Source organism: Terrapene carolina, unplaced genomic scaffold (genome assembly GCF_002925995.2).
Source record: "Terrapene carolina triunguis isolate 2854851 unplaced genomic scaffold, T_m_triunguis-2.0 Scaffold62, whole genome shotgun sequence".
Classification (NCBI taxonomy): domain Eukaryota; kingdom Metazoa; phylum Chordata; order Testudines; family Emydidae; genus Terrapene; species Terrapene triunguis.
Genome location: NW_020664413.1, coordinates 36,342,836 through 36,369,580, shown reverse-complemented (window position 1 = coordinate 36,369,580; position 26,745 = coordinate 36,342,836). Strand labels below are relative to the sequence as shown.

At 42.0% G+C, this 26,745-nt stretch overlaps 1 protein-coding gene across 4 annotated transcripts in view; it reads right to left on the bottom strand.

Annotated features, from left to right (window-relative positions):
- UBR3 (ubiquitin protein ligase E3 component n-recognin 3) overlaps window positions 1–26,745 on the bottom strand; it is a 197,657-nt gene that overhangs the window by 151,677 nt on the left and 19,235 nt on the right. For all 4 annotated transcript variants that reach the window (XM_026647558.2, XM_026647559.2, XM_026647560.2 and 1 more), the window contains exons 2-6: window positions 16,138–16,277; window positions 13,499–13,657; window positions 11,358–11,501; window positions 10,650–10,699; window positions 4,219–4,285 (exon numbers count right to left, since the gene is read on the bottom strand). In XM_026647558.2, coding sequence (XP_026503343.1) covers window positions 4,219–4,285; window positions 10,650–10,699; window positions 11,358–11,501; window positions 13,499–13,657; window positions 16,138–16,277 — 560 coding nt within the window. The remainder of the gene's footprint in view (window positions 1–4,218; window positions 4,286–10,649; window positions 10,700–11,357; window positions 11,502–13,498; window positions 13,658–16,137; window positions 16,278–26,745) is intronic.

The window sequence follows — 26,745 nt, the reverse complement described above, 5'->3', positions numbered from 1 at the left end:
GGAAGTCCTCAGTACAAATCAGATGCAGAATCAAGCCCTTATACAGAACCCAATCTATCAGCCTTACACTGGGTATTGACTTACTCTGCAAATAGTTACATTGGGCCAGACCTTCAGCTGATGGAAATTGTCATAGTTCCAGTGACTTCAACTGAGCTACAACAATTTATACAAATTGAAGATTTAGTCATTGACTTCAGTGGGATTACTGATGGAGTACAGTAATATTCAACAGGAGCAAGTGTGGCAGAATCTGACCCACACTAATTGAATGTTAAAACTGTGACATAAATTAGGTGTAATTCCTAAAAACATATGTGATCTGTTTGCAAACTTTTAAAACCTTTAAATAAAATGTAACACTTACATAATATTTTAATTCTTCAAATCAATTTACATACAAATAATACATTCTCAAAACAATCTTGTGAAGTAGGCAAGTATTATCCCAACTCTATAAAATGAAAAAAAAAGATAAATAAAGCAGCTTTTCCAAAAATTATAAACCAAGTTAGTAGTAGAACAGGTATCAAAACCCAGTTTATCTCAACTCCCAGACTCATTATGAGTCTACTAGATCACACAGTGTCTTCACTGTCCTTCAAAGCTGTAATACTTACTATTCACAGATAACATAACCTGGCCACTCCTACAGCATGGAGAGATTTATGCAAATATAACCCTCCTGTACCTATTGGAGTCAACCGGGCTAGGGGAAAAGGTATCTTGCCCCAGAGGAGGGCAAGCAGCAATAATGCCACCTCTCCCCCAGAGAAGGCAGAGATAAATTCCAACTGGCTCCCCCAAATCAGGGCAGGCAGTGCAAGAAATGCTGAATCAGTGCATCTCCTGGCCTGGCACTGTTCCCCACCCCTCCAAGCCAGACCCAATCATCTTGTGGAGTGTATTGGATGACTTTTGGCCCAACGGTGAAGGGGGATTTGCTAGCATTTTGTGCCACTTTGCCTGCTCCAGGTGAACTTACCACCAGCAGAGCCAACATTCCACAGTCACATGCCAGTGGTGGACTCTGACCACTATGTTAGAATTTTCAGGAATTGTTAAAATATCACAAGAAATATGAATTTAAACTTGAGAGGCATTTTCATGAGGAGTCTCTTTTTCTAATCCAAACAAAGAAAAAAAAATCTATGTTCTGGAAGCGTGATATCAGAGAATTGATTTTTACCTCTCTTAATCCTGAATATTCCATCAAAAATCACCAGTCACTTACTACAGCAAGCATGCAACAATAATTTAGGGTCTCATCCTCCTCCCTTTTAAAAAGATGTGTGTATGAATTTACTACTGATTAAAGATGCAAGCTTGACAGCCATGCAGATTGAAATCATCCATCTGCACAACAGACCCAATGATTACGAGAAGTAATGCTTCCGCTCTATTCCGGGCTGATTAGGCCCCAAATGGAGTAGTGTGTCCAGTTCTGGGCACCACATTTCAGGAGAGATCTGGACAAAAGCGGGAAAGTCCAGAGAAGAGCAACTAAAATGATTAAAGGTTTAGAAAACATGACCTATGAAGGAAGATTGAAAAAAGTGGGTTTGTTTAGTCTGGAAAAGAGAAGACTGAGAGGGAACATGATAACAATTTTCAAGTGCATGAAAGGTTATTACAAGAAAGAGGGAGGAAAAATTGTTCTTCTTAGCCACTGTGGATAAGACAAGACGCAATGGGCTTAAACTGCAGCAAGGGCGGTTTAGGTTGAACATTAGGAAAAACTTCCTAACTGTCAGGGCAGTTAAGCACTGAAATAAATTGCCTAGGGAGGTTGTGGAATCTCCATCATTGGAGATTTTTAAGAGCAGGTTAGACAAACACCTCTCAGGGATGGTCTAGATAATACTGAGTCCTGCCATGAGTGCAGGGGACTGGACTAGAACTAGATGACCTCTTGAAGTCCCTTCCAGTCCTATGATTCTAGGTACACTTCAGATATTCTAATATGTGGACACCAATAATGTATGCTGTTCACACACACTCATTATCCACTGCTGAAGTGCAGCTTCCTCAGACCAGAAACATGGCAGTTTAACGGTGCATAACAACTCTATACAACAGCCTGAGGACAGGGAGGGACCACCACCAGATCCAATTTTACCTGCTGAAGAATTTAGAAAGAGAGCTCTTATCCAAGTTTGTCTAGGACATCAAAGCGATTACTCCTATGCTTGTGAAAAGTATTATGCAATTTTTTTATAAATAAAAAAAAAATAGTGTCTATAGGGTTGAAAATGTCTTATAAATTAGATAGTTTAGATGGACGAGTGTTTTAGAAACAGCAAAACAAAACAAAGAGAAAAGAACAATTTTATAATACGCTGCTCAATACCCAAACCCACATTTTGTACCGAAGTGTCACCTGAGTCTTTTAAATCTTCTTTTTATTTTTCCCTATCACCACAAAAGAATAAATTTATAGCTGTTGAAAACTCTTCTCCTGGGATATCAGTGTTAGTATGCCAAAGTATCACGAATGCATAGCCTGCTGTGAAGACAGTACCATTAAAGATCTATGCTGGGGCAGGGAATCTGCTTTTATGAAGAGGTAAAATCTGTTTTTATTCAATACTCAGTTTTCTAAAATTTTCTTTTAATACTCTTATTTTATACCCTATAGGTCATAAAATACGAATACTGAAAACTTCAGAAAACTATGTAATATTTAATAAAAACAGAAACTTACCTTTCCCCCACTGGCAGACTCCCTCCTCTGGGGCTGACATTAGGAGCTATCAACATCACCAGCACAGTCCATGTTGAGATGCCTCAGAGAGGGGGAGACTACAAGCCTGGGGGAAACGAAAGGTTTAATTAAAAGCATCATTTTGCTGAAATGCCTTAAACGATGTCCATTTAGGCATTTGACAGCTTCTAGGCCTGAATTTCCTGCCCCACAATAGAAGTTCACTTTTATTAAGGAAACTGCATTATTTCTAGAGTCCTGAGGATTTTACTTTATCTTTTAGGAACTTCGGTTAAACTGTAAAGACTCATAGAAGTGTCTTAACTAGCGACTTCTCTGCTTTTGTGTCTTGTCTCTGAAAAGCAAACTATGGTTTTCTTATAACATTTCAATATATTTCCTAAATTTTAATTGCCAATTACAAAAATTGCCATTGTTAAAACTATAGTTATGTCTTCTTTTCTAGCCTCTCTATCTCTATTCTGCCCAGTATATGTGAAACACCGTAAATTATAATTTTCATCTCCCACCATCACAACTCCTTCAAATCTCTGTGTTCACTTCCTGTACCTTTCCATTTCAAATTCAAACTCCACATCCTCACTTTCAAGTCTTTCCAAAGCTTTGTTCATGCCTTCATTACTGTTTTCCCTGCAGATATTCCCTTCTTATGCCTTGTGGCTACCCAGTGCTATCTTCCTGTCTTGTCACACCTACAAGTAATGGTATAATGTAATTTTAAAGAAAGGGAGGCATTTGTCTCTTGAAAATATCAGTATGGAAGGCATTAACAATTGCCATTAGCACCTTTTCAGAACAACGAACCTAACAACAAAAAGCATAAGACATGGATATTCTCCCACCTCCAATCCCCAAAGGGCTAAATCCTGATGTACTTTGTCAGTCATTCTTCAGATAAAACTCTCATTGACCTCAGTGGGAATTTTGCTTAAATTGGACTAGACATTGCAGGATGTGGCCTACAGAGAGGATTGATTTAAAGGCAAGATATAAATGTGAGTAGTTTCAAAGGACTCTCCATTTGAATATCTATTTCTAATGAAACCTCTTTTCATATTAAAGTGTCATTACAGGATTGGTTTACTTTAAGACCAAAAAGGATCAGAGGGGAAGTGCTCTTGTCTGGCCCAAACTGCAATTATATTGCACACCAACATAAAGAAAGACATTGTCAGGAACAAATTAAGCTTTCCACTAGATTTTTTAATTTATTAGCATTTGAAAAACCTTCCACCTAAATACCGACAACACAATGAGTTTTTAGAAGTTCCCTTGCAAAACAAAGGTGACGAATGATCAGTTGACACCAAATACTGAATGGTGGTACTTGCTCCCTCACGAGATGAGAGCTGCAGATTAAAAATACTCACTGACAAATTAAATGCCTGTCACATGTAGCTTCCCAGTGCTTGAAAACAGACTGAGCGTTCTTAGATATTATAAGATAGACACAAAGCAAGCATGATAAATGGAGATCATTACATCATAAATACCTTTGGTACTGCTGCTTAGTTTCACCCTCTTGCGCTTGCCCACACCTTGGCTTCCATCCTGGTCCTCCTGGAGTAGGGGAAGAGATTACAAAAATCAATAGCTGTACAGATTTTACTGCAGAGAGTAAATACTCTGTAATTCACTTCTGGATTAAACACATAGCTAAAAAACAACAGGAGACCCTGTACATACTTGGTAATAGGACAATGTTTTATCTACTATGGGAACCACAAACTCAATACATTTTAAAAAATGGTTTCCCCAAGGACAACATTATTACGTGCGAGTTCAGACATTTTAACGTATTTTATTCATTTAGAACATAAGAATGGCCATACTGGGTCAGACCAAAGGTCCATCAAGCCCAGTATCCTGTCCTCTGACAGTGGCCAGTGGCAGGTGCCCCAAAGGGAATGAACAGACAGGTTATCATCAAGTGATCCATGCCCTGACATCCAAAACCAGCTTCCGGCAAACAGAGGCTAGGGACACCATTCCTGCCCATCTTGGCTAATAGCCATTGATGGACCTATCTTCCATGAATCGATCTAGTTCCCTTTTGAACCACATTATAGTATTGGCCTTCACAACACCCTCTGGCAAGGAGTTCCAGAGGTTGACAGTGCGTTGCGTGAAAAAATACTTTCTTGTGTTTATTTTAAACCTGCTACCTATTAATTTCATTTGGTGGCCCCTTGTTCTTGTATTATGAGGAGTAAATAACACTTCCTTATTTACTTTCTCTATACCACTCATGATTTTATAGACCTCTGTCATATCTCACCTTAGTCGCCTCTTTTCCAAGCTGAAAAGTCCCAGTCTTATTAATCTCTCCTCATACAGAAGCTGTTCCATACCCCCTAATAATTTTTGTTGCCTTTTTCTGAACCTTTTCCAACTCCAATACATCTTTTTTGAGATGGGGCGACCACATCTGCATGCAGTATTCAAGTTGTGGGTGTACCATGGATTTATATAGAGGCAATATGATATCTTCTGTCTTATTATGTATCCCTTTCTTGATGAGTCCAAACATTCTGTTCGCTTTTTTGACTCCCGCTGCACATTGAGTGAATGATTTCAGAGAACTATCCACAATGACTCCAAGATCTCTTTCTTGAGTGGTAACAGCTAATTTAAACCCCATCATTGTGTGTATATATATATATATATATATATATATATATATATATATATATATAGTTAGGATTATGTTTTCCAATGTGCATTACTTTGCATTTATCAACATTAAATTTCATCTGCCATTTTGTTGCCCAGTCACCCAGTTTTGTGAGATCCTTTTGTAGCTCTTCGCTGTCTGCCTGGGACTTAACTATCTTGAGTAGTTTTGTATCATCTGCAAATTTTGCCACCTCACTGTTTACCCCTTTTTCCAGATCGTTTATAAATATGTTAAATAGGACTGGGCCCAGTACAGATCCCTGGAGAACACCACTATTTACCTTTGTCCATTCTGAAAACTGACCATTTATTCCTACCCTTTGTTTCCTATCTTTTAACCAGTTACCAATCCATGAGAGAACATTCCCTCTTATCCCATGACTGCTTATTTTATTAAATTTTGCTGGCTACTTTACTTTCTTTCTGAAAAGAATTGCTAAAAAATGTTTACATACGTAAAATATCTAGATACGGTACATGTAACTATGAAGTTTAATTTTTATCCCTTTGTAGGTGTTTTTGTTGTTTTGGGTTTGTTTGTTTTTTTGCATGCATGGCCTCTTCTGGCTTTTCCAGCCAAATAACTATGAATCTGAGATGGCAACACAAATAATTGGAGTAGACATTTTCTAATCAATTTAAATGTTTCTATCCAACATTGAAATAATTTAATTTGTTGGCAGCCAGCTATAATTAGAAGAGCCCTAGCAAATAAAGTAATATTTCAGATATATAAAAGGCACTTGTCAGCTGAAGTGCACAGAGCCCTTTATAAACAAGCAAGCCAGCCTTACAGAAACCAATTTAGATTAAAAACATGATCACCACCACTTAAATGGGAAAGATAGGGCATAAAAAGAGAAAGTGACATGCAGACAGATATATGAGTTAGGATGCTGGATCCTGGCCTCCAAGTCTACTGCTCTAACAAGCAGATGACACTGCACCCACTATAATACTAGAGAAACAAGTTAAATATATTTGTCTTCATTACAGTTTCTGAAATGTGTGATTTTATCCATTTAAGAGGATGAAAGCTGTGATCAAATTTGGGGAATAAAGTATCATTTTCTTGAAAAATATTTTCCTCAACTGAAATGTGTGCTGAGTATTTGTCTCCCATGTCATAGTTGGTGAGGATTAAATCTTAATGGAAAGAGTTGAAGTTTAACAGCAATGTATCCTGAACACTAATCTTTTTAGATTCATCCTAAATACAAAAGGGAAAGTACCTTGCTGAATGCCATCTCTCTCCAATTAATCTCCCATGAACTAAAATACACTTAGAATTATAAAGGACAGAATAATTCACCACTCCTACTTATTCAGGAAATAAAAAAGTCTTACATGAGGAGAAAGCATGATCTTTTCTAACAAACTTATTTTCAATTTTGCTGTAAGGCAGTTTTGCTTTAGTGTTCTTGCTGCAGAGTTACTGAAAAGTAAGTAATATTTTCCTTGCAGTAATTTGCACTGTAGAAACTGAACAAGGTTAAAAGCTTGTTTATTAAAGTAGCTTAGAGTAAGTTAACTGGATTTATATTTACAAATGTGCATTTCAGGTCCCACATTTATAAAAGGCCCTTCAGTCTCTTTTTGAGTTACTAAAAAAACTGAGGGGATATGGAAGTTATTTTTACCCTCATCCCTTATCATATTTACTTGTAATCTCCAATTCGTCTGAAAATATGTCAGGAAAATTAAGAAAAAAGTGTACTCAAAAATTAAAATTGGTTGTGTTTGTTTATTGTTAATCCTTCTTGCTATAGATGTTTCTAAATAAAAAAGTCTTGGTTGAGATCAAGTGTGAAAATGCCCACTCATGCTCTTTGAGATTACATTTCAATACGGTAACTGAGAACTTGACTCAGATCCCAGATAGGACCAAATTTCTCAGTTTTAATAATAATAAATAATAAAAACAACAACTGCATGCTTAACATAGTTGCTAGTTTGATCTAACATATGGCGATTTGCAGCTTTATACTGGAGATTGGAAAGAAAGAATGAATGAAGTGTCTACAAGGTGTAAAACACTAACTGACAGGCATATTTCAGTTGCTGCTATTCTCTCCCCACTAACCCAGGCAATTCCTTTCCCCTGGGCCTTCCATTCTATTCCCCAACCTTCCTTTTAAACTGCTATACTTCACCCAGTGAAATAAATCCTTTTTCCCTTTCCACGTACCAGTATACCTCCCTAGTCCCCAGTCATACCCCACCATCCTTTCCAAAAGGAATGCCATATCTGATCCCTCCCCAAACTACCACAATAGCGTCCATTTCCTTCCCTCACAAGAGAGCAATCACAAACAAGGAGTGAGCATCATTTTGAATCAAATTCAGAATATTAAGATGAACTTTCTTTTGTTTCATTTAATATCTCATCAGTAGTATTTCTAGTTGTTATTTCATATTGTGGGGTTTTGTTTGTGTAAAGATACGGTTAAAGAATAGCAAGCAGTGCTTTGAAAAATGTCAACTTATAAATAGCACTGCTGAGAGCATAACATGCTGTGAGCTGGTGACAACAGAGGCAAACATCTGATGTAACTTATTGTAGGTATAAACAAACAATAGATTTTTCACTGTTACACCTGTTCAAATAGATTTCAGGATAAACTAAAAGTCCTTGCCAACGATGATGTTTTAAAGCATTTAAAAAGTTTGTTCTGCCTCCCTGCTCAGATGTCTGAACAAGTTAGAAATGACTGTTGTCTGCTCCTGTCAGCTGGGACTAAGCTATCATCTGGAAGACCGTTAAAGGTTTAGTAAAAAAAATTAGGTCCATAAAAACAATATTTCAAGTAAGTTAAGAATACATTAATAAAGCAACTCTACAGCGACGTAACTATTCCCCATCAATTGTTTTTGCTGATTCCAGCTAACCTAAACATAGGTTTTTCTCCTTCTCCCCTACCAAACATGATTAGTAAATAAGGCCAGATCTACACCAGGGAATTTACATAAGAAAATATTCCCACTGTTGCTATCACCAGCTCAGCTGCACCAGTATTAGCATCGCTGGGATATCTAGCGCCTAACACTGCTCACACCTCTTTTAGCATCATCTGTATTAAACCTACTTAGAACAAGTCTAATGGACATGATGCTGAAAATGACTGCTGAAAAGAGAGAGCCACCTGTACTAGATATAGCAATTTCCTGCCATATCCTTGGGTGATCTACTGAATTAAGTTTAAGTATCTTTGGGGCCTATGGTATTAAGTTAATGGTTTATGTATTCCTGTGGGCTAGAATTGTATGCAACTTCCTGAGGGTGGGGTGGGAGAGAGATGTACTAGATGACAGACCTGGGTGTTCAAAGGACTATACTGAACAAAGTGTCAGACAAGAATGGACTTTTGCAACAAAAAGTGTTAAGTGAACTTCCTGGGGAATATCTAGGGGGAGGTAAATATAAATACTTCACCTCCAATTATGCAAATATCAAACCTTTTGAAGCTATGCTCTGAGTAGGCCACTTTCCGTTGATCACCTGTTACATGAGGCCAAGATCAAAGGACAAGCTGTATAAAGGAAAAACTGAACTGTTCAGTAATTTCCACTACATGCATCCGACGAAAGCTCATGCTCCAACACGTCTGTTAGTCTATAAGGTGCCACAGGACTCTTTGCTGCTTTTACAGATCCAGACTAACACGGCTACCCCTCTGATACTGAACTGTTCATAGTGGTTCTGGTTCTGAATATGAAACAGTTATGAATTTATAACTGGGGGAAAACCCAGTTATGGACTTGAAGCTACCAGAGCTCAAAACTGGAGTCGGGTGACCTCTGGTTAAGTTTTTTAGCAAATGTAGGTTCTTTTACTCTTTTTAATTTTTTTCTGTAATGCTTTCAGTTTAAAAATAAATTTGCTTGCTTATGAAGAGCTGTGTGGTAACTTGTAACCGTGGGCAATTCCACTGTTCATAGCCATTAGCGAGAAAGCAAAGCACAGATGCTGGCCTGTTTAGGCAGGCTGGCTTGCTGAGACATCACAGTGTAGGCAGGGAAGTGCACAGCCTAGAAAAAGCCAAGCCAAGAGGGAGAGAGACATGGGTCACTAATAAAGCTGCAAGTTTGTCATGGAGGTCACAGATTCCGTGACTTTCCGTGACTTCTGCAGCGGCCGGTGCGCCTGGCTCAGGGGCAGCTCAGGCAGCCCCTGTGCCAGTCACACCGGCCACTGCTGGGGCAGTCTTGGGCCCCCACGTCCCGTCCCCCCCCGACCTCAGCAGCAGCAGAGTTTGGGTGTGGAAAGAGGCAGAGGCACAGGACGGGGTGAGGCGGGCTCGAGGAGGCAGTTATCTGAGGGGCTCCCTGGAAGCAGCGACATCCTCCCTCTCACTCAATTGCTAGGCGGAGGCGTGGCCAGGCAGCTACCTGTGCGCTACCTCCACCCAGAGCACTGGCTTTGCAGCAATGGGAGCTGTGGGGGCAGTGCCTGCAGGCAGAGGCAGCGTGCATGCACCCTGCAGAGCTGCCTGGCCACGCCTCCGCATAACAGCTGAGTGAGGGGGATGTCGCCATTTCCGGGGAGCCCCCCAGGTAAGCGCTGCCCAGAGCCCACCTCATCCCGTCCCGTGCCCCCTCCCACACCCAAACTGTACTGTTTGGGGGGGAGGTGCAGGGCCAGGTAGGGAGCCTGCCGGCCCCACCAACCCCCACCAGCAGTGGGGTTCCTGGGCTGTGCTCTGCTGCCCACCCATCCCCCCGCCAGCACCTGGGCTGCCCTCCCTCAGCCCCCTCCTCCCCAAGTTTTAGTCAGGGGTATATAGTAAAAGTCATGGACAGGTCACAGGCTGTGAATTTTTGTTTACTGCCTGTGACCCGTTCATGACTTTTACTAAAAATGCATCTGACTAAAAAGTTGCCTTAGTCACTAACCATGATGGCTGAGGACCTAGGAGCTTAGAGTGGGTGCCCTTGTTGGACCACGAGGGGAGAAAACGGGTCGCAGTTGCCCTGAACTGTGACACCACATATCTATGTTGCTTACACCAGTTCAGCTGAAGCAGTATTAGCAACGAGATTTTTTTTTTTTTTTTAATTAGAGTTCTTTAGTGGAGCAAGGGCATAAGGAGCTGGTCCTGTAGATCCCTACTAACAGACGTTCTCTCCACTGAACTAGATAGACATACACCGAGTATTAAAGATTTGCAGGATTGGACTAAAGTATTCTCTCTGTTTATATATTGTTACATTTCTATTTGATTTCTTTGAGAAAAAAAAAAAATCTCACCTCATCTGAAGACTCTCCTTGTCCTGATGTTGTTGTAGCGCCTGCTAAACCTTTTGAAATAAACATAAAATAAAATAAAGATTTCCTTCACAATTCTTGTACTGACGAGAGACACATTTTGTGAGATGTAATGACCCATAAAGAAACACAAAACAATCTCAGCTATAGCCACACTGCCTCATACTGATCTCGTTAGCTCTCACAAGATAAGCAGTACTGGGCTTGGCAGTACTTGGAGGGAAGATCTCCAAGGAATATTCAGGGTACTTGAAGAAGTGATGCTTGTGATTCAGAATTAGGTCCCACCATAGTGCTTCAGTGCACCATGTTGGTGGAAAAACATTCTTTCAGAAGAAACAAACTGAGTTCCTGATCACTTCTGGCCATCAAAAATCCAGGGCACTATTGCAATAATAAGGATTTAACCCAGTTACAATCCCTAAATTCCAATATGAGTAATTACATCTTGCCTACTTGAATTCCACTAATTCTCTGATTGGATAAGGATTATTGTTCACATCCTATCCCTGAAGTACTATGTTTAGTTTTGTTGGTGCAGTTACAATGGGTCCTGCATTTTGGCAGTATGTGAAGTGATCCCTACAAATAGTTTAATTCCATGAAGCACTTCAAATACTGTTTAGGACACAAGAGAAGTATTTTTAAAAGCAAGATTCCCCCCAACCCATGATGTTTTTCTACACAAACCTTGAATTGCTAAAGTGCTAGTCCCAGATGCTTGCTCCTGCATACCACATGCAAGTTTATCCTCAGGAAATGCCAGTCCAGAGCCTTTCAAAGCTATGAGGTACTTTTCATGACTTTTCTTTGCACATGCATTTTCTCCAACACCTTGAATATATATTTAAAACAACATTAAAGCAAAGACAAACAAGTATTCAGCTCATGTACTAACACAAGAGGCCTCACTTAATGAGATTCGTTCCAAAAGCATTTATTTTACAAGATTAAAAAATTTAAAAAGTGGTCCACAATATTTAAAAAAGATATGAACAAAAGAGTTAGAGATGCAAGTCTACAAATTTGACCCTAAACAAACACAAAGTCAGTTTGCCAGCAGATGAATTTAAATCCAAAATACAATAGACTTTTCTGATCCGTTATTTTTTCCAAATCAAGAAGCATTTTTCTTCTAATCAAGGCACCCATCATTTCCGTTGAAGCAAGATTGCTACCTACTATAATACTTCAGCCATCTTCAGCTCAACCCGGGGGGGGGTGGGGGGGAAAGAGATAGAGACAGAAACCCCAAGTTGGTGGAAATAAAAGGATACTGAAGTGAATTGGGCCTAATATATAAAACTCATTTTAAAAATTGTCTAAATTTTGGCAGAGAATGTTCTAAGAGCATCAAACAGGAAAAAACAGCCACTTTATTTTTGGATCTCAAAATAAAAAAAAAAGTTGAGTTGAGACTACTGCAGCAGCAGTAAACCAAGTTTATTCCCAGAACTATAGACACTTCCACTCACATCCAAGTTGCTGGTTCACAAAGTAGTAAATAAATTGCACACATTGGATTAAAATCTTCAAAGACAAACGGCTAGAAAAAAAAAATCAGTATTTCTCTAGCAAAAAAAAATTTATGGGGAAATAATTTTGTTTTCAGGTTTTTAAGCAAGCTATTAAACAATGAAAAGGCAAATGCCACAGAGATGACAACATCCTTTTTAGCTGGCCACCTGCTCCCTGCAGCCAGAGTTAACCTATGCAGCAAGCGGACCACAAAAACGCCTCAGGTCTTGCTATGTTCTGCCTCCATGGAGACTAGGTCTCCACTCATAGAGGTATGTTCCCTACTCCTGCAGGCATACTTCCTTATTCCACACAATCTTTCCCCCCTCCCAACTCCACCTCCACCCCCACCCCCTGGGGGAGAAAACAAAAAACAAAAAAACAGGCTCTTCCACCTAAGCACAACATGCATAGGAAGTCTGCTACTCTGTGATGCAGGGTGAGCTTTTCCCCTGCAGAGTAAAAATTATTAAACTTCTTTCATTCAAAAGAGATCATGCTTGGCTCCCAAAAGACTTTTCCCTTAAAGCATGAAAAAGTGAATTTGGGAGAGAGAAGAGCAGGGCAAAGTACTTTTCAGCAGTATTCGTAAGTATTTCTCTTTCAGATAGAAGAGTGCTGTCCAAGAGTTTAGCCCTCCTTTAACCTGCTCAAGATAATTACACTAACTTAACGCCAGAGTAACTCCTATCTGCTTTGTAGTCATGTAGAAGTAGGTTAGAAAGACTCAAAAATGAAAGCAGCAAGCTACAGAAAGCACGGAGTTCATTTGCATCAGGTCCCCCTAACCAGTGACTGTGTAACATTTTGGGCTGGATGGGAGGGGGGAGCATCAGAGAAAGAAAATAGGTGGCTTATATATCAGGCTATTTTTACTCTGAACAGAATACCCAAAGCCTCAGGCAGCAACAGGTATTCTTTATGAGAGCAGGTCCTAAAATAAAATATGAGGCGTTTATGATCATATGTTTTTATGGTAATTAAATGTTAGTTAAGTCAGCTCTGTTCTTGATCTTAGACCAATTATAAAAATGTTTATTGAAATTATACGTCCTTATAAAAATACTTGTGCCACAAAAGACCCTACTCCACAGTTCTTACATCAGCAAAATTCCCATTGGCTTCTCAAGCCCTAAAAATAGCAATCAACTCAGATGTCAGTTTATAATTATTCTTATAATTATTTTTCTGATCTTTTTGGTGACATCAGAACAAAAGAATACCGTACACTGGGCTGATAATGAACAAAAATGGCTTCAATTTAAATTTCTAATAATTTAAACATTTAACAACAGGAATATGCATGAACTCACCAGAGCTCAGATCTTTGTAAAACTGTTGGTTTGTCAAAACCTGGGTAAGGACTGATCGCATTGCTCCTCCCATTTTGGTCAAGTCTTCTAGAAAGGAAACATGAGGCTCCAACATCTGAAGGATTCTGTGAAGGTCTTTTTCTGATGGCAGATCAAGAGCTGGAAACCCAATAAAAGACGTTTAAGGCAGAGAAAGACAATTGTTTCATTTTATTTGTATTGCTTCAACAAAGGATTGTACTGAACATTTCAACAGATTAAAACACTAGTTAGGCCACCAATAAAATGTATTTATAGACAGTCTAGTCTCCCTTAAGAATTATCTCCATTTGACAAACATACAACATTAGACAATTGGATTTATGATCGAGAGAGATCCAGGACTGAAACAATAGGGACACTATAAGTTAGTACTATGATGCAAAGGCAATAATACAAATACATAGTGAACTTACAGAGCAAAATGAATGGCCATAGCCAGCGTTGTCAGTGTATTACTTTCAAAGGAAATAAGATCTCTATACAACAGAAAATCATGTTTGACTGAAATATAACCGCATGAATCATGTGTATGTCAATATCACTCCACAAGATGAAATTTCTATTTTTCAATTTGCTTTTTTTAAAAAAAAAAATAGTAAATTACATACAAAAAGCTATGTTAAAAGAATATTACAATTGCTTGTGAAACCTTAATTTTGTCCCCTTGTGTGTAAGCATTACTAGAGACCTTAATTACAGTTTTAAAAAATTAGTGTTATGGAGGATGGTTAAGACTGATTCAGAGCTTTCTGTTAAAGAGAGAATTTTTCAAAATGCTCTAAAATCCACATCACAGTTCAGGGCAACTGCACCTTTATTTCACCTCCACGGTCCACCAAGGGCACCCACTTTAGGTTCCCAGCTAATCAGGAGTCACCTCTCGTGGGAAGTGGCCCGCATCTTTCTCTCTCTCTCCTGACTGGGAGTTTTCCAGGCTGCATCTGTACTTTGCTTTCTCTCCGAAGACTATGAATAACTAATTGCCAGCACTCAAAAAACACATAGATCTTTATAAGCAAGCCAATTTAAAATGAAAGCATTTCAGAATTTTTTAAAAAAATAATAAAATAACCTGCATGCCAGTAAGCTTACCAGAAATTACCCCCTCTCCCACGTTTTAACAAGAGCTTTGGTAGGAGTTACTCCTTCAAACCCTAAAAAGGGGGTTTTCTGTGGTTACAAGTTCATAACAGCCTTAACTCAGAACAAGAAACACCATAAATAGTTCAGTCTTTCCTTTATACAGCTTGGGCCTTTGATCTTCAGATTCCAGGAACAGGTAATTGCAGGCCTGGCTTGACATGAGTAATTGGACATGGGTGAGGCCTCATGTCTTGAGAGAAAAGATTAGGGAGATAAATGAATCAGCAGGTTGGAAACAGAATGTCTGTACTAGCTAAGACAAGGGAGATACCCAGGAAACCATTTAAATGGACAAGAGAAGTCGGGAACATAAAGATGAGGTATAGAGTAAGTAATACATGGATGATGCATAGACAGAGCATGCTGCACAGGGATTGGCTCCTACAAAGTAACCAAGCCAATCCCAAAACATATAATGCAATGTATAGTAAATGCAGTGCAACGTGTAAATGTATATAAAGGAAGAGGTCTGCCGTGCAACTATGTATATGTGGTATGCCCTGCGCTCATCCCTATGCTTGAAACTGATCAACTCAAGAGTAGTTTGATTGTATGCCAATAAAGAAACTCTAGTGATGAGTTCGGAGTCGAGCTGAATTCTTGGGGAACTGAGAAGAAGAGGTCTTGGGGAAACCCCAATAATCAGCAGACAGTGGTCCTCTCTTTGGGATGTAGCTTCAAAAGGTTGATTTTTGCACAAAGTGGGATATTTGCATTCACTTTCCCCTAGAGATTCCTCAGGAAAACTACTCGACACTGTTCCAAAAGTCCATTCTTGTCTGGCCCATTCAATTACATTGTTCAATTACAGTCCTCTGAAGCTCATAACACTTCCCCAGGCTCATACATCCCATCTCTTCCCCCACCCCCCCAAAGAGGTTACATACAATTCTGCCCACAATAATACATAAACTCTGCATTGAATACAATGGACTTCAAACATACTTCAACTTAATTCAATAAGATTCTTCAAGAATATTGCAGGAAATTGCCATATCTCTCTGACCCATGCATACAGGGAGCCTGTTATGAAATCTGATATGCCACAACAAGGATTAGAATAGACTTTATAGTGCAAATTTAGCATAATTCTGTCAGATTAAGGAGATACAGCCTACCCCAAAGTGAGCTGCTTTTAACTTTCAAAGTGCCCGGAAATACACAATACCCTCTGTTTACAGGAAGGGCACAAGCCAATGCAAGGCAAACTTAACTCCACATTAATAAAGTTTTTTGGCAGTGACTAAAATTAAATTGAGCTCACCAAGTACTGGCCCATTGCACACAAAAAAAAACAAAAAAACTAAATAAAACCAGAGCTCTGATCCTTTCAACATGTGGTTAGGAAAGGATTCACTAGGTTCAGCACAGACTAAAGTTAGCATCTTCACAAAGAACCATAATCAAGAGACAGCAACATAAACCATGCTATCCACATGCAAATTCAAACATACCAGGTTCGTTATATCCTTCTCTTAAGTACTGAATAAGACTAAAGATGAATTGTGGAAGAACTAGTTCTGACATCATCAACAAGTCTTTTGGGACACAGGGAACATTTGAACTGGATTTCATCCGGTGGCGCTTACAAAACCTATAAGACAAACAGGAAAAAAAAAATAGTTAGCCAAGTACCAATACAGTTCAGAACAGATATCTGAAAAACAAAACAACAAAAAAACAAACCCTGAGCCACCACTATTTTCAATTCCCCTTACTGAGCTGCACACTTATGTGCATAAAAGAGGGTACCATGGAATAGGTATTCTGTACAAAAGTTAGTTAAGATGAAGATATAATTGAGTTCACATTCTCCCTGCCATATCCCCAGTAAAATAATAAAATAAAGTTGAGATATTCTTTCAGAGGTTAATCAGAACATAGGATGATTTTCTACATTATGAGCATCTTCCAAAAAACTGGGAAGAGAATACGGTAATGGTATTTCTCATAATTAAAATGTGTTTATGTCAGCCATCCAAAATAGAAGTTGAAATGTTTTCCTCCAGTGAATCTGTACTGGTTTGCTGTATGGATATTGATAAGCACTGAGCTGACGCAAACACCTCTTCGAAAGCATTAAAACATTTGTTTTGAAAGGGAAAAACACTTATGATCACAGATAGTTAAGAAAAATCTTAAAATCAGATGTGGGACCTACCAACTTTCAGAGTCTTTTCAACTGAGAACAATTCAATATTTTATTCTCTTTGCTAAATCTGGATATTACAAGTTTGTATGTTTTGTTCACTGTGTGTAAAATAGGAGGGGGAGATTGTCACCCCACTCCAACATGCACAGGATTGATGTACAGGAACCCCACAAACATTGGGTCCAGCCATGGGAGGATTCCCCTAGCACAGGAACTATAGAAGACAGCCATGAGGCTTACGGGGCTGACATAACTTAGACAGGCAGCCAGGGCTGTTTAAGTTGCACCAGGAGTCCCAGAGCACCCCATAATTAAGGAGACACAAAGGTGGCCAAAAGCCACCATACCCTACCTTTCCAACTGGCCTCTCGCTGTCTGACAGGCACAGCACAGGATCACACTCTGAGTCTTGATGTTATCACGAATTTTCAGGCTTAATTCAGGGGGGAATAATCCTAAAGTATCTCTCTCCCCCACCTCCTACCAATTTTTAATTTAACGGGGGGCGGGGGGGGGAGGGAGGAATCTAACTACAAATCTCCGCTTAAATCCTTCTGTGAAATATCTGAATCACTACACAGTCAAAGAGAAGGACTAATCCTTCAGACCCTTAGGCCTTGGCCACACTTGCGAGTTACCGCGCAGTAAAGGAGCCCCGGGCACACTAGCTCACCCCCGTCCACACTGGCAAGGCACGTAGAGCGCTCTGACTCTGCGGCTACAGCGCGGCTGGTACTCCACCTCGGCGAGTGTAATAATGTTTGCTGCGGCCCCGCTGGAGCACCACAGCGCCAGTATTGACACCCTGGTCCTATAGTGTGCTCTGATCGGCCTCCAGAAGTGTCCCACAATGTCTGTGCTAGCCACTCCGGTCATCACTTTGAACTCTACTGTCCTGCCCTTAGGTGACCAATCGTCAGACCCGCCCTTTAAATTCTCTGGGAATTTTGAAAAATCCCTTCTTGTTTGCTCAGCCAGGCGTGGAGTGCTATCAGCGAATCTTTCCAGGTGACCATGCTTCCACGTGCCAGGCGAGCCCCAGTATGGAGCAATGGCGAGTTGCTGGACCTCATCAGTGTTTGCGGGGGAGGAAGCTGTCCAGTCCCAGCTGCGCTCCAGCCGTAGGAATTACGATACCTTCGGGCAGATATCAAGGGACATGATGGAAAGGGGCCATGACTGGGACGCACTGCAGTGCAGGATTAAAGTGAAGGAGCTGCAGAATGCCTACCGCAAAGCCCGTGAGGCAAACAGCTGCTCGGGTGCTCCCCCCGCGACCTGCCGTTTCTACAGAGAGCTGGACACGATACTTGGGGGCGACCCCACCTCCACTCCAGGGACCACCATGGACACTTCAGAGCCCAGTGCAACAAGGCAGGAGGAGGAGGAGGAGGAGCAGCAAAGTGGGAGCAAGGGTGCTGAGGTGGAGGAAGACCCGCGGAATCCCTAGATGCATGCAGCCAGGAGCTGTTCTCAAGCCAGGAGGAAGGTAGCCAGTGGCGGCGGATGGTGCTTGGGGAAGAACAAACACCAAAGGAGGTTCCCAGTAAGCGGCTTTTATTTCGGGAAGGAAGTTATTCTGTGATGGCTCTTGGGGCGAGGAGGGTTAGGGCTGCATGTATGCCTAGATGCGGAATAGGGCGTTGATGTGCTCTCTCACATCACAGTAATCGGCCTCAGTGATCTCTTCAAAGGTCTCATCCAGAACTTGGGCAATGCGCTTGCGCATGTTTCTTGGGAGAGCCGCTGTGGTCCTTGTCCCAGTCAGGCTAACTGTGCTGTGAGGGGCGGGGGGACCACTGCTGCACACAAGCAAGCTGCATATGGGCCAGGGCGGAAGCCACATTGCAGTAGAATACCCTCCCTTGCTTCCCAGGTCACCCTCAGCAGAGAGATTTGTTCCAGGACAAACTCCTGTGGAAAATGTGAGGACAGTGTTCAGTACAGGGGCCCTCTGCCACTGTTGGCTCTCCCCAAGGCACAGAAACCCAAAGGACCAGTACAGCCATGAAACAATCAGTCCCCCTTGACCCTGTGCTTACTCACCATTTTGGGGTCCAGTGGGTTGTGTGCGCGCGCTTTGGGACGGGCAAATTATGCTATTGTGTAGACTGTGCTTACCCTTAAGTACGGGAGAATCATTGTTCTGTCTGGTGTGAACAATGCTGCCTCTGTTAAGTGTTGCATTTTGCCTTTACAGATGCAACCTTGAGATCTCAGCCATCCGTGTTACCACCGGCTGAAAGACTCCAAAGAATCAGAAAGAGGCCACGTAGAAGCAAGGAAGACATGTTGCATGAAGTAATGCAGCATTCAAGTAATGAAAATCAAAAAGTGCGGGAGAGCGAAAGGAGGGTCCGCCAGCAGAACGAGGATCGCTGGCACCAAAGCACGGAGCGGCTGCTAAACATCATAGAGCGCCAAGCGGACTCGATACAGGCGGTCGTAGCAATGCAGGTGGAGGACTACCGCACACGCCCCTCCCCCCGCCCCCCCGGAGCCTTTGTCCCAAAACTCTTTCCTTTGTGCCCCCATGTCACCTCCAACCCACTTTCCCCAATATCCAGGTTCTTACCGCCACCAGCTGCCTCCAACACCTGTAGCTTCACCACCCAGCCCTGAAAACTAGGACCCTTACCCACTGCACTCAACCCCCATCACCATGCAGTATTGCCATCCTGAAGAGCAGCACTCATTGCACAGCACTCCAGACAGGACATACGCAAATCTGTGATTGTACCGTTCCCCACCCCACCCCCTTGCCCTTTCTGTTTCCCAAGCAGTTGTGTCTCTTTCCAATAAATGAATTTTCTTTTCAATAAACGGATTTTTTTGGCTTTGAAAACAAACATTCTTTATTATTGCATAAAGTAAAAGATACCTTAGCCCAGGAAAGAAACAGCACTGCAAGTCAGCGTAGCAAACATAGATTCCTACTAACATTGGAACCACTACACTTCACTCCTGTGCAGGGCACCAGACATTACTGGTGGCTTTTAGCCTCAAATTGCTCCCTCAAGGCATCCCTAATCCTTGCAGCCCCGTGCTGGCCCCTCTAATAGCCCTGCTCTCTGGCTGTTCAAATTCGGCCTCCAGGTATTGAACCTCCGAGTTCCATGCCTAAGTGAATCTTTCACCCTTCCCTTCACAAATGTTATGGAGGGTACAGCACGCGGCTATAACCACGGGATGCTGTTATCGGCCAGGTCCAGCTTCCCATACAGAGAGTGGCAGCGGCCCTTTAAACAGCCAAAAGCATACTCCACAGTCATTCTGCACCGGCTCAGCCTGTTGCTGAGCCGCTCCTTCCTGCTGTCAAGGCTCCCTGTGTAGGGTTTCATGAGCCACAGCATTAAAGGGTAAGCAGGGTTTCCAAGGATCACACTGGGCATTTCGACTTCCCCTACGGTGATCTTCTGGTCTGGGAAAAAAGTCCCGGCTTGCAGCTTCCTGAACAGGCCAGTGTTCCGAAAGATGCGTGCGTCATGCATCTTTCCGGGTCAGCCTGCGTTAATGTCAATGAAACGCCCACAGTGATCCACAAGCGCCTGGAGAACCATCAAGAAATACCCCTTCCGATTAAGGTATTCGGAGGTTAGGTGGGCTGGTGCCAGAATTGGGATATGCATGCCATCTATCACCCCTATGTAGTTAGGGAAACCCATTTGTGCAAAGCCAGCCACAATGTCATGCACATTACCCAGAGTTGCGGTTCTTCTGAGCAGGATGTGACTAATGGCCCTGCAAACTTGCATCTACACAATTCCAATGGTCGACTTTCCCACTCCAAACTGGTTAGCGACCGATTGGTAGCTGTCTGGAGTTGCCAGCTTCCAGATTGCAATAGCCACCCACTTTTCCACCATCAGGGAAGCTCTCAATCTCGTGTCCTTGCGCCACAGGGTGAGGGCGAGCTCCTCACACAGTCCCATGAAAGTGGCTTTTCTCATCCGAAAGTTCTGCAGCCACTGCTCGTCATCCCAGATTTGCATGACGGTGTGATCCCACCATTCAGTGATTGTTTTCCAAGCCCAAAAGCGGTATTCCACGGTGGTGAGCATGTCCGTGACTGCCACAAGCAAACTCGTGTCATATGCGTTACTCAAGGCGATATCATTGTCGGAGCTCTCACTGTCACTTTGGATCATAAGGAATAATTCGACTGCCAAACGTGACGTGCTGGTGAGACTCGTCAGCATACTCCTCAGCAGTTCAGGCTCCATTCCCACAGACTGAAAGGGAAAACAGCGCTCAGTACAAAAAACATTGAAAGATGGCGCCAAATGTGGACGGAAGCAAAGGGAATGCTGGGATGCGAACCGATGCATCACGGGGAGTTGGGACAGGACCCAGAATGCCCCACACTCCTTTCCCACAAGCCACAGCGCCAGAATGGGAAGAGGTGCTCTGTGGGATAGCTGCCCATAATGCACTGCTCCCAATGCCACTGCAAGTGCCGCAAATGTGGCCACGCCAATGTGCTTGCAGCTGTCAGTGTGGACAGACTGCAGCACTTTCCCTACTGCGCTCTCCGAAGGCGGGTTTAACTCACAGCGCTCTACATCTGCAAGTGTAGCCATGCCCTTAATCACAGAAGCAGGCTTGCTGACCTCAGCAGAACAACTTGTGTGAGTGTAAGGATTCACACCATGCCCTATCTTTGACTGTGTAGCAATTCAGAGATATCTACAAAAGAATAATAGGCTGATCCTGCATCAACTTAACTTGCATATTGCTTACTAAAAGCCACTCCTCTTGTCCTTGTTGGGAAGCCCTGCAGATGACAGCACCACAAGCCTGGAGGATTCCTTAGGCCACAGGTATAATCCAATGTCCACTGAAGTCAATGGAAAAACTCCCACTGATCTCAATGAGCACTGAATCAGGCCCACTTGCATTCTGCCAGGTTAGTGTTACCAAGGGTCTTCAAATCACACATCTGGGATGTTTACCCAGACCAGAGAAAAAAAAAAAAAAGGCTAAAACCCTGGAAGGAGTCTAAAAATATATGGTTTTAAAATAGTAAATTTGATTTGACAGTGTCACTTAGCAATAAACAGCTACTTATGTTTATCATCAATTGATGTATCACTGACAAATGACTGTGCCTGAATATGCAAGTTATTTTCTATAGTCATACTCTCATTAAATTGGCTTTACCAGCACTTTATGAAGAAACTGTTTTCTATAGAAGAAGATTCTTCAAGATAGAGAGGCTCAAAAGAACCAATTAGTGTCTTAGGGTATGTCTACACCCAGCCGCTAGTTCGGCGGCTGGAAAACGAAGTTCTGGGTTCGACTTATCGCGTCTTGTCTGGACGCGATAAGTCGAACCAGGAAGTGCTCGCCGTCGACTGCGGTACTCCAGCTAGACGAGAGGAGTACCGCGGAGTCGACGGGGGAGCCTGCCTGCCGCGTGTGGACCGAGGTAAGTTCGAACTAAGGTACTTCGAACTTCAGCTACGTTATTCACGTAGCCGAAGTTGCGTACCTTAGTTCGATTTGGGGGTTTAGTGTAGACCAAGCCTTATAGTGAAACAAAGTAATACAGGAAGGGGCTTACAAAATGAAAAATCAGTTCTAAGGAAGCGGGTATCAGACTTTTAGGCCAAAAACAGAGAGGCTGTCAAGTCCAAGGATCAACTGTGCATTAAGACAATATTCAAATATTTCCCAGCTCACAGCAGCCCAGTTTCCAATAGCTTCATCTTCACAAAAGTAAGTTTTTTCTCTTTACTCATTTGTTTTCTCTTTTATTGAACAAACAATGCATTGCTTAAGTGCAACTATAGTTGAGGTTAGTCTGTTGATTTAGAGGGCTACAACTATTGCTTGTTCATCCCTGGGAACAAAAGTGCCCTCGGAGGAGGAAGACAAACCAGGTGATGTGTCTGTGGGTTAAACACAAAGCCAGTGAAAAGGAATTTAGGAACAGGTGAACTCTGTACTCATGTGTATTGCTGCCTACAGATGGAGGGCCACGCTGGCAGAAAATGAACTCCTAGTAACCTTTAGGTTGGAGGATCAATACCTCACTTAGAATGTTAAGATATTCAGTTTCTCTTTTATCCCAACTACGCAGCCTTTTTATATGAGGTTTTTCCAAGGTCAATCAAAAAATTTGTAAGATTTAAAGGCACACCAGCAATTATAAGTTTATTATTTCGAATGATGTATATTTTATATCCTTATCACTTTAATCAGTCCGCTGTACATTTTTAATTTTTATGTTCCTCAAATGTATTTTTGTAGGTAAGCATCTCACGCTGGTGTTCTGAAGATCCTTGTAACTAAAAGCCTGCAAATATGCATGTAGAGCACAACCTCCAACCCACCCTATGCTGCTGACACCTTCTTCCCTTCTCCAGAAATAACTCTGCTCCTAGGAAACTTTTCCAAATGCGAGATCCACTCATGAATCAGGCCCATTGCAATTAACCCACAACTGATCTACCTGGAGCTAAAGGATATGAGGCATGTCTCCTCCCTAAACGCCCCAAAAATGTGATTTATAGCAAATTTGAAAGGGTTTTTTTTTTAAATATAGGCTTAGCAAGATCAAGAAGGAAAGCAAATTCCATCCACAGTGAATGACCCTTCATAAAAAATTAAAAAAAAAAAAAATAAAAATAAAAATAAAATAAAAAAAAAAAAAAAGGGGGACCATCTCAGCAGTCCCCTCCTACTTAAACTGAGGGAGATCCAGACATGGATTACTTCCCAGATAACCAGGTCCCAAGACTTACAGCATGTGTGCCAAAATCATTCTGTAGAAAGAGACACATTCCATATCTGTGGTTCATGAACTGGGAATATAAACATACAATAACTCGTCACTTCAAGTCGTCCCGGTTAACGTTGTTACGTTGCTGATCAATTAGGGAACATGCTCGTTTGAAGTTGCGCAATGCTCCCTTCTAATGTCGTTTGGCAGCCGCCTGCTTTGTCCACTGCTTGCAGGAAGAGCAGCCCATTGCAGCTAGCTGGTGGGGACTTGGAACCAGGGTGGACCGGCAGCTCCCCCCTCCCCCCCATCAGCTCCCCGCTCCCCTAAGTTCCCTGTGCTGCAGCCGCCCAGCAGGCTATCAATTGGCAGTTCAGCTGTCCCTCCCCACACTGCCATGTACTGCTCCTGCCCTCTGCCTTGCAGCTGCTCCCAGAGACTTCTGCTTGCTGTGCAGGGGTGGGAGGGCGCTAATGTCAGGGTGTCCCCATCCCCCCTGCTCCTGCACCTTGCTTACTCCTCCTCCATATAGAGCAGGGAGGGGGTCTCTGATGGAGAGAGACAGAGACAGCTTGGGGCAGCAGCTGCTGTCTCAACTTCCTGATCACTTAAAAAGACAATGCACTTAAGAGTGGGTCATCTTACTTAAAGGGACAGTGTGCATCTCTCTCTCTCATACACACACGGTGTGTGTCTGTCTCTGTCTGCTACGCTGTCTCCCCTCCCTCGTGTTCGTGCTGCCTTGTGCGAGAGCCTACATTAACAACGTGTTAACCCTTGAGGGCTCAGCCGAATGCTAATTCATCATTTGGCAGCAAGGCGTTCCCTGGGAAATATCCCTCCCTCTTCCACCCTCTAGCTTCACCACCTCAACCAAGCTTCACAATCATCATAGCTGTGAAACTGTTTGTTTAAAACGTATACTGTGTGTATATCTATATAATATATAGTTTTTTGTCTGGTGAAAAAAAAATTTCCCTGGAACCTAACCCCCCCCCCATTTACATTAATTCTTATGGGGAACTGGATTCGCTTAACATCATTTCGCTTAAAGTCGCATTTTTAAGGAACATAACTACAACGTTAAGCGAGGAGTTACTGTACTCTCCTCAATCCACAATGTCTACGAGAGCTTTGAACAATGATCAGGAGTAAAATATAGCCATTAAGTAGTAACTAAACTATGTTATTGTCACACTCAGCATTAATGAGAAAATATGCTGCCCTTTGTCTCTCTTCCTTTCTTCAGTTTCTCTCCCACTTCTCTGTCTTTGTATCTATCCTTTTTTCCCCCTACACTTCCTTCCCTTCTCAATTTCCACCTCCTGAGTTTTACTCCTACCCCTTCCTTCATCCCATCTGCTGAAGTGATGAGCAATTAAACAGCTAATGCTGACATTTAGAGTGTAACCATTAGTCTTTAGAGTTGCCACTCCAAAGAGAATAATGGGGGCAGGGGAGATCACACTTCTCAGAGCCATTGTTTCAAGCTGTCTGTAGATTCAGTGAGGCTTGGTCTACACGAGCAACTTACGTCGGTATAACTACATTGCTCAGCACCCCTGAGCGACGCAGTTATATTGATTTAACTCCCAGGATAGACAGCTCTATGTCAACAGGAGGTTGTGTCTCCCATCGACATAGCTACCGCCTCTCGGGAAGGTGGATTACCGATGCCAATGAGAGAAGACCTCCTGTCAGCATAGGTAGCATCTTCACCAGTGGTTCTCAAAATTTTGTATTGGTGACCCCTTGCACACAGCGAGTCTCTGAGTGTGACCCCCTTATAAATTAAAAACACATTTTTTTATATTTAACACTATTATAAATGCTGGAGGTGAAGCGAGGTTTGGGGTGGAGGCTGACAGCTCGCAACCCCCTCATAACCACCTCCAGTTTGAGAACCCAGGGTCTTCGCTGAAGCGTTACGGTGGTGCAGCTGCATCAGGGCAACTGCACTACTGCAGCATTTTAAGTGTACACAAGCCCTAAGACCACACCACACCAATTCACACTCAGTTCATGTTTTCAACGTTATCTTTGCACTCCTGAGGGCCACAAACGTGCCCTTTTATCAAAAGGGAGCTTAGATTCTGCAGTCTAAATATGCCAGATAGGCACATAAACATAAAAAGCAGGGTGGGACCAGCCCCCAGTCCAGGTGTTTGATACTCTGCTTTATAGCTTAAAGATCAACATCTTAAGTAACAGCAGAAAACCATCAGACAGTGAAGATCACAATAGGTCCTTGCTCCAGAGAGGAGTGGTCCTTAGTTACATCTAGTCCAGTCCATTGTTGTCTTTAAAAATCAGGACCAAGACTGAATCTAAACCAAGATAATCAAGAAAGCAAATTAAACACATGAGCCTGGTTTCAAAATAAAACAAGTTAAAGAAGCCTTTGGGTTTATAGTGCTGATTGCCAGACATTTCTTTTACCCATGTTCCAGAAAGCTTGTTCTACCACCATATGGTACTTCAAATCCTGAAATATTGGTCCTATTCTCTATTTACAGCTCTCCTAACTTGTCATGGGATCACCTTCTTTTTTTTTTTTTTTTTTTTTTTTTTTTTTTAAATGTGTATCTTGGCCAACACCCTGTAAATTGAACCAGGAACCTAAAGACTAAAAGCACGAGCCGCTACAGCTAGAGCCAGGGTTCTGTAACTATTCATATCTTCTTTTACTTAACACAGAGGTGGACCTATAACACTCACCAATGGGTTACATGTACAATAGATTCACTGGGAAAACAGAAGAATAGGCTATTCCATAATCAATTCTGCCATATTACTGTAAGAGTCCCATGGCTGGAGCATCAATTAAGCAAATGCTTGACTAAATAGTCACACATTTCAAAACACCCTGACGACGATTAAAACTATATTTTGATACACTAGGAAAGGGAGCATATTCCACATACTGGACCTTCCACTTAGAACACTGCCACTAGTCCAAGAGTTCCAATGTTTGGAACTGACAAGAATACTGCAGCTAGTCGTCTCAAGTGCTGTAACAAGGCATTAGAGAAGTAACAGCCTCTAAGGTAGACAATATATCGAAATATATATTTTACTTTTATTTTTAGGCATCTTCCGCCATAGTGAGGCAACAGAAAACACACTGAAAAATAAAATTCTGTACTAGAAGACTGAGAAACTAGATAACTAATAGGTCATTTCCAG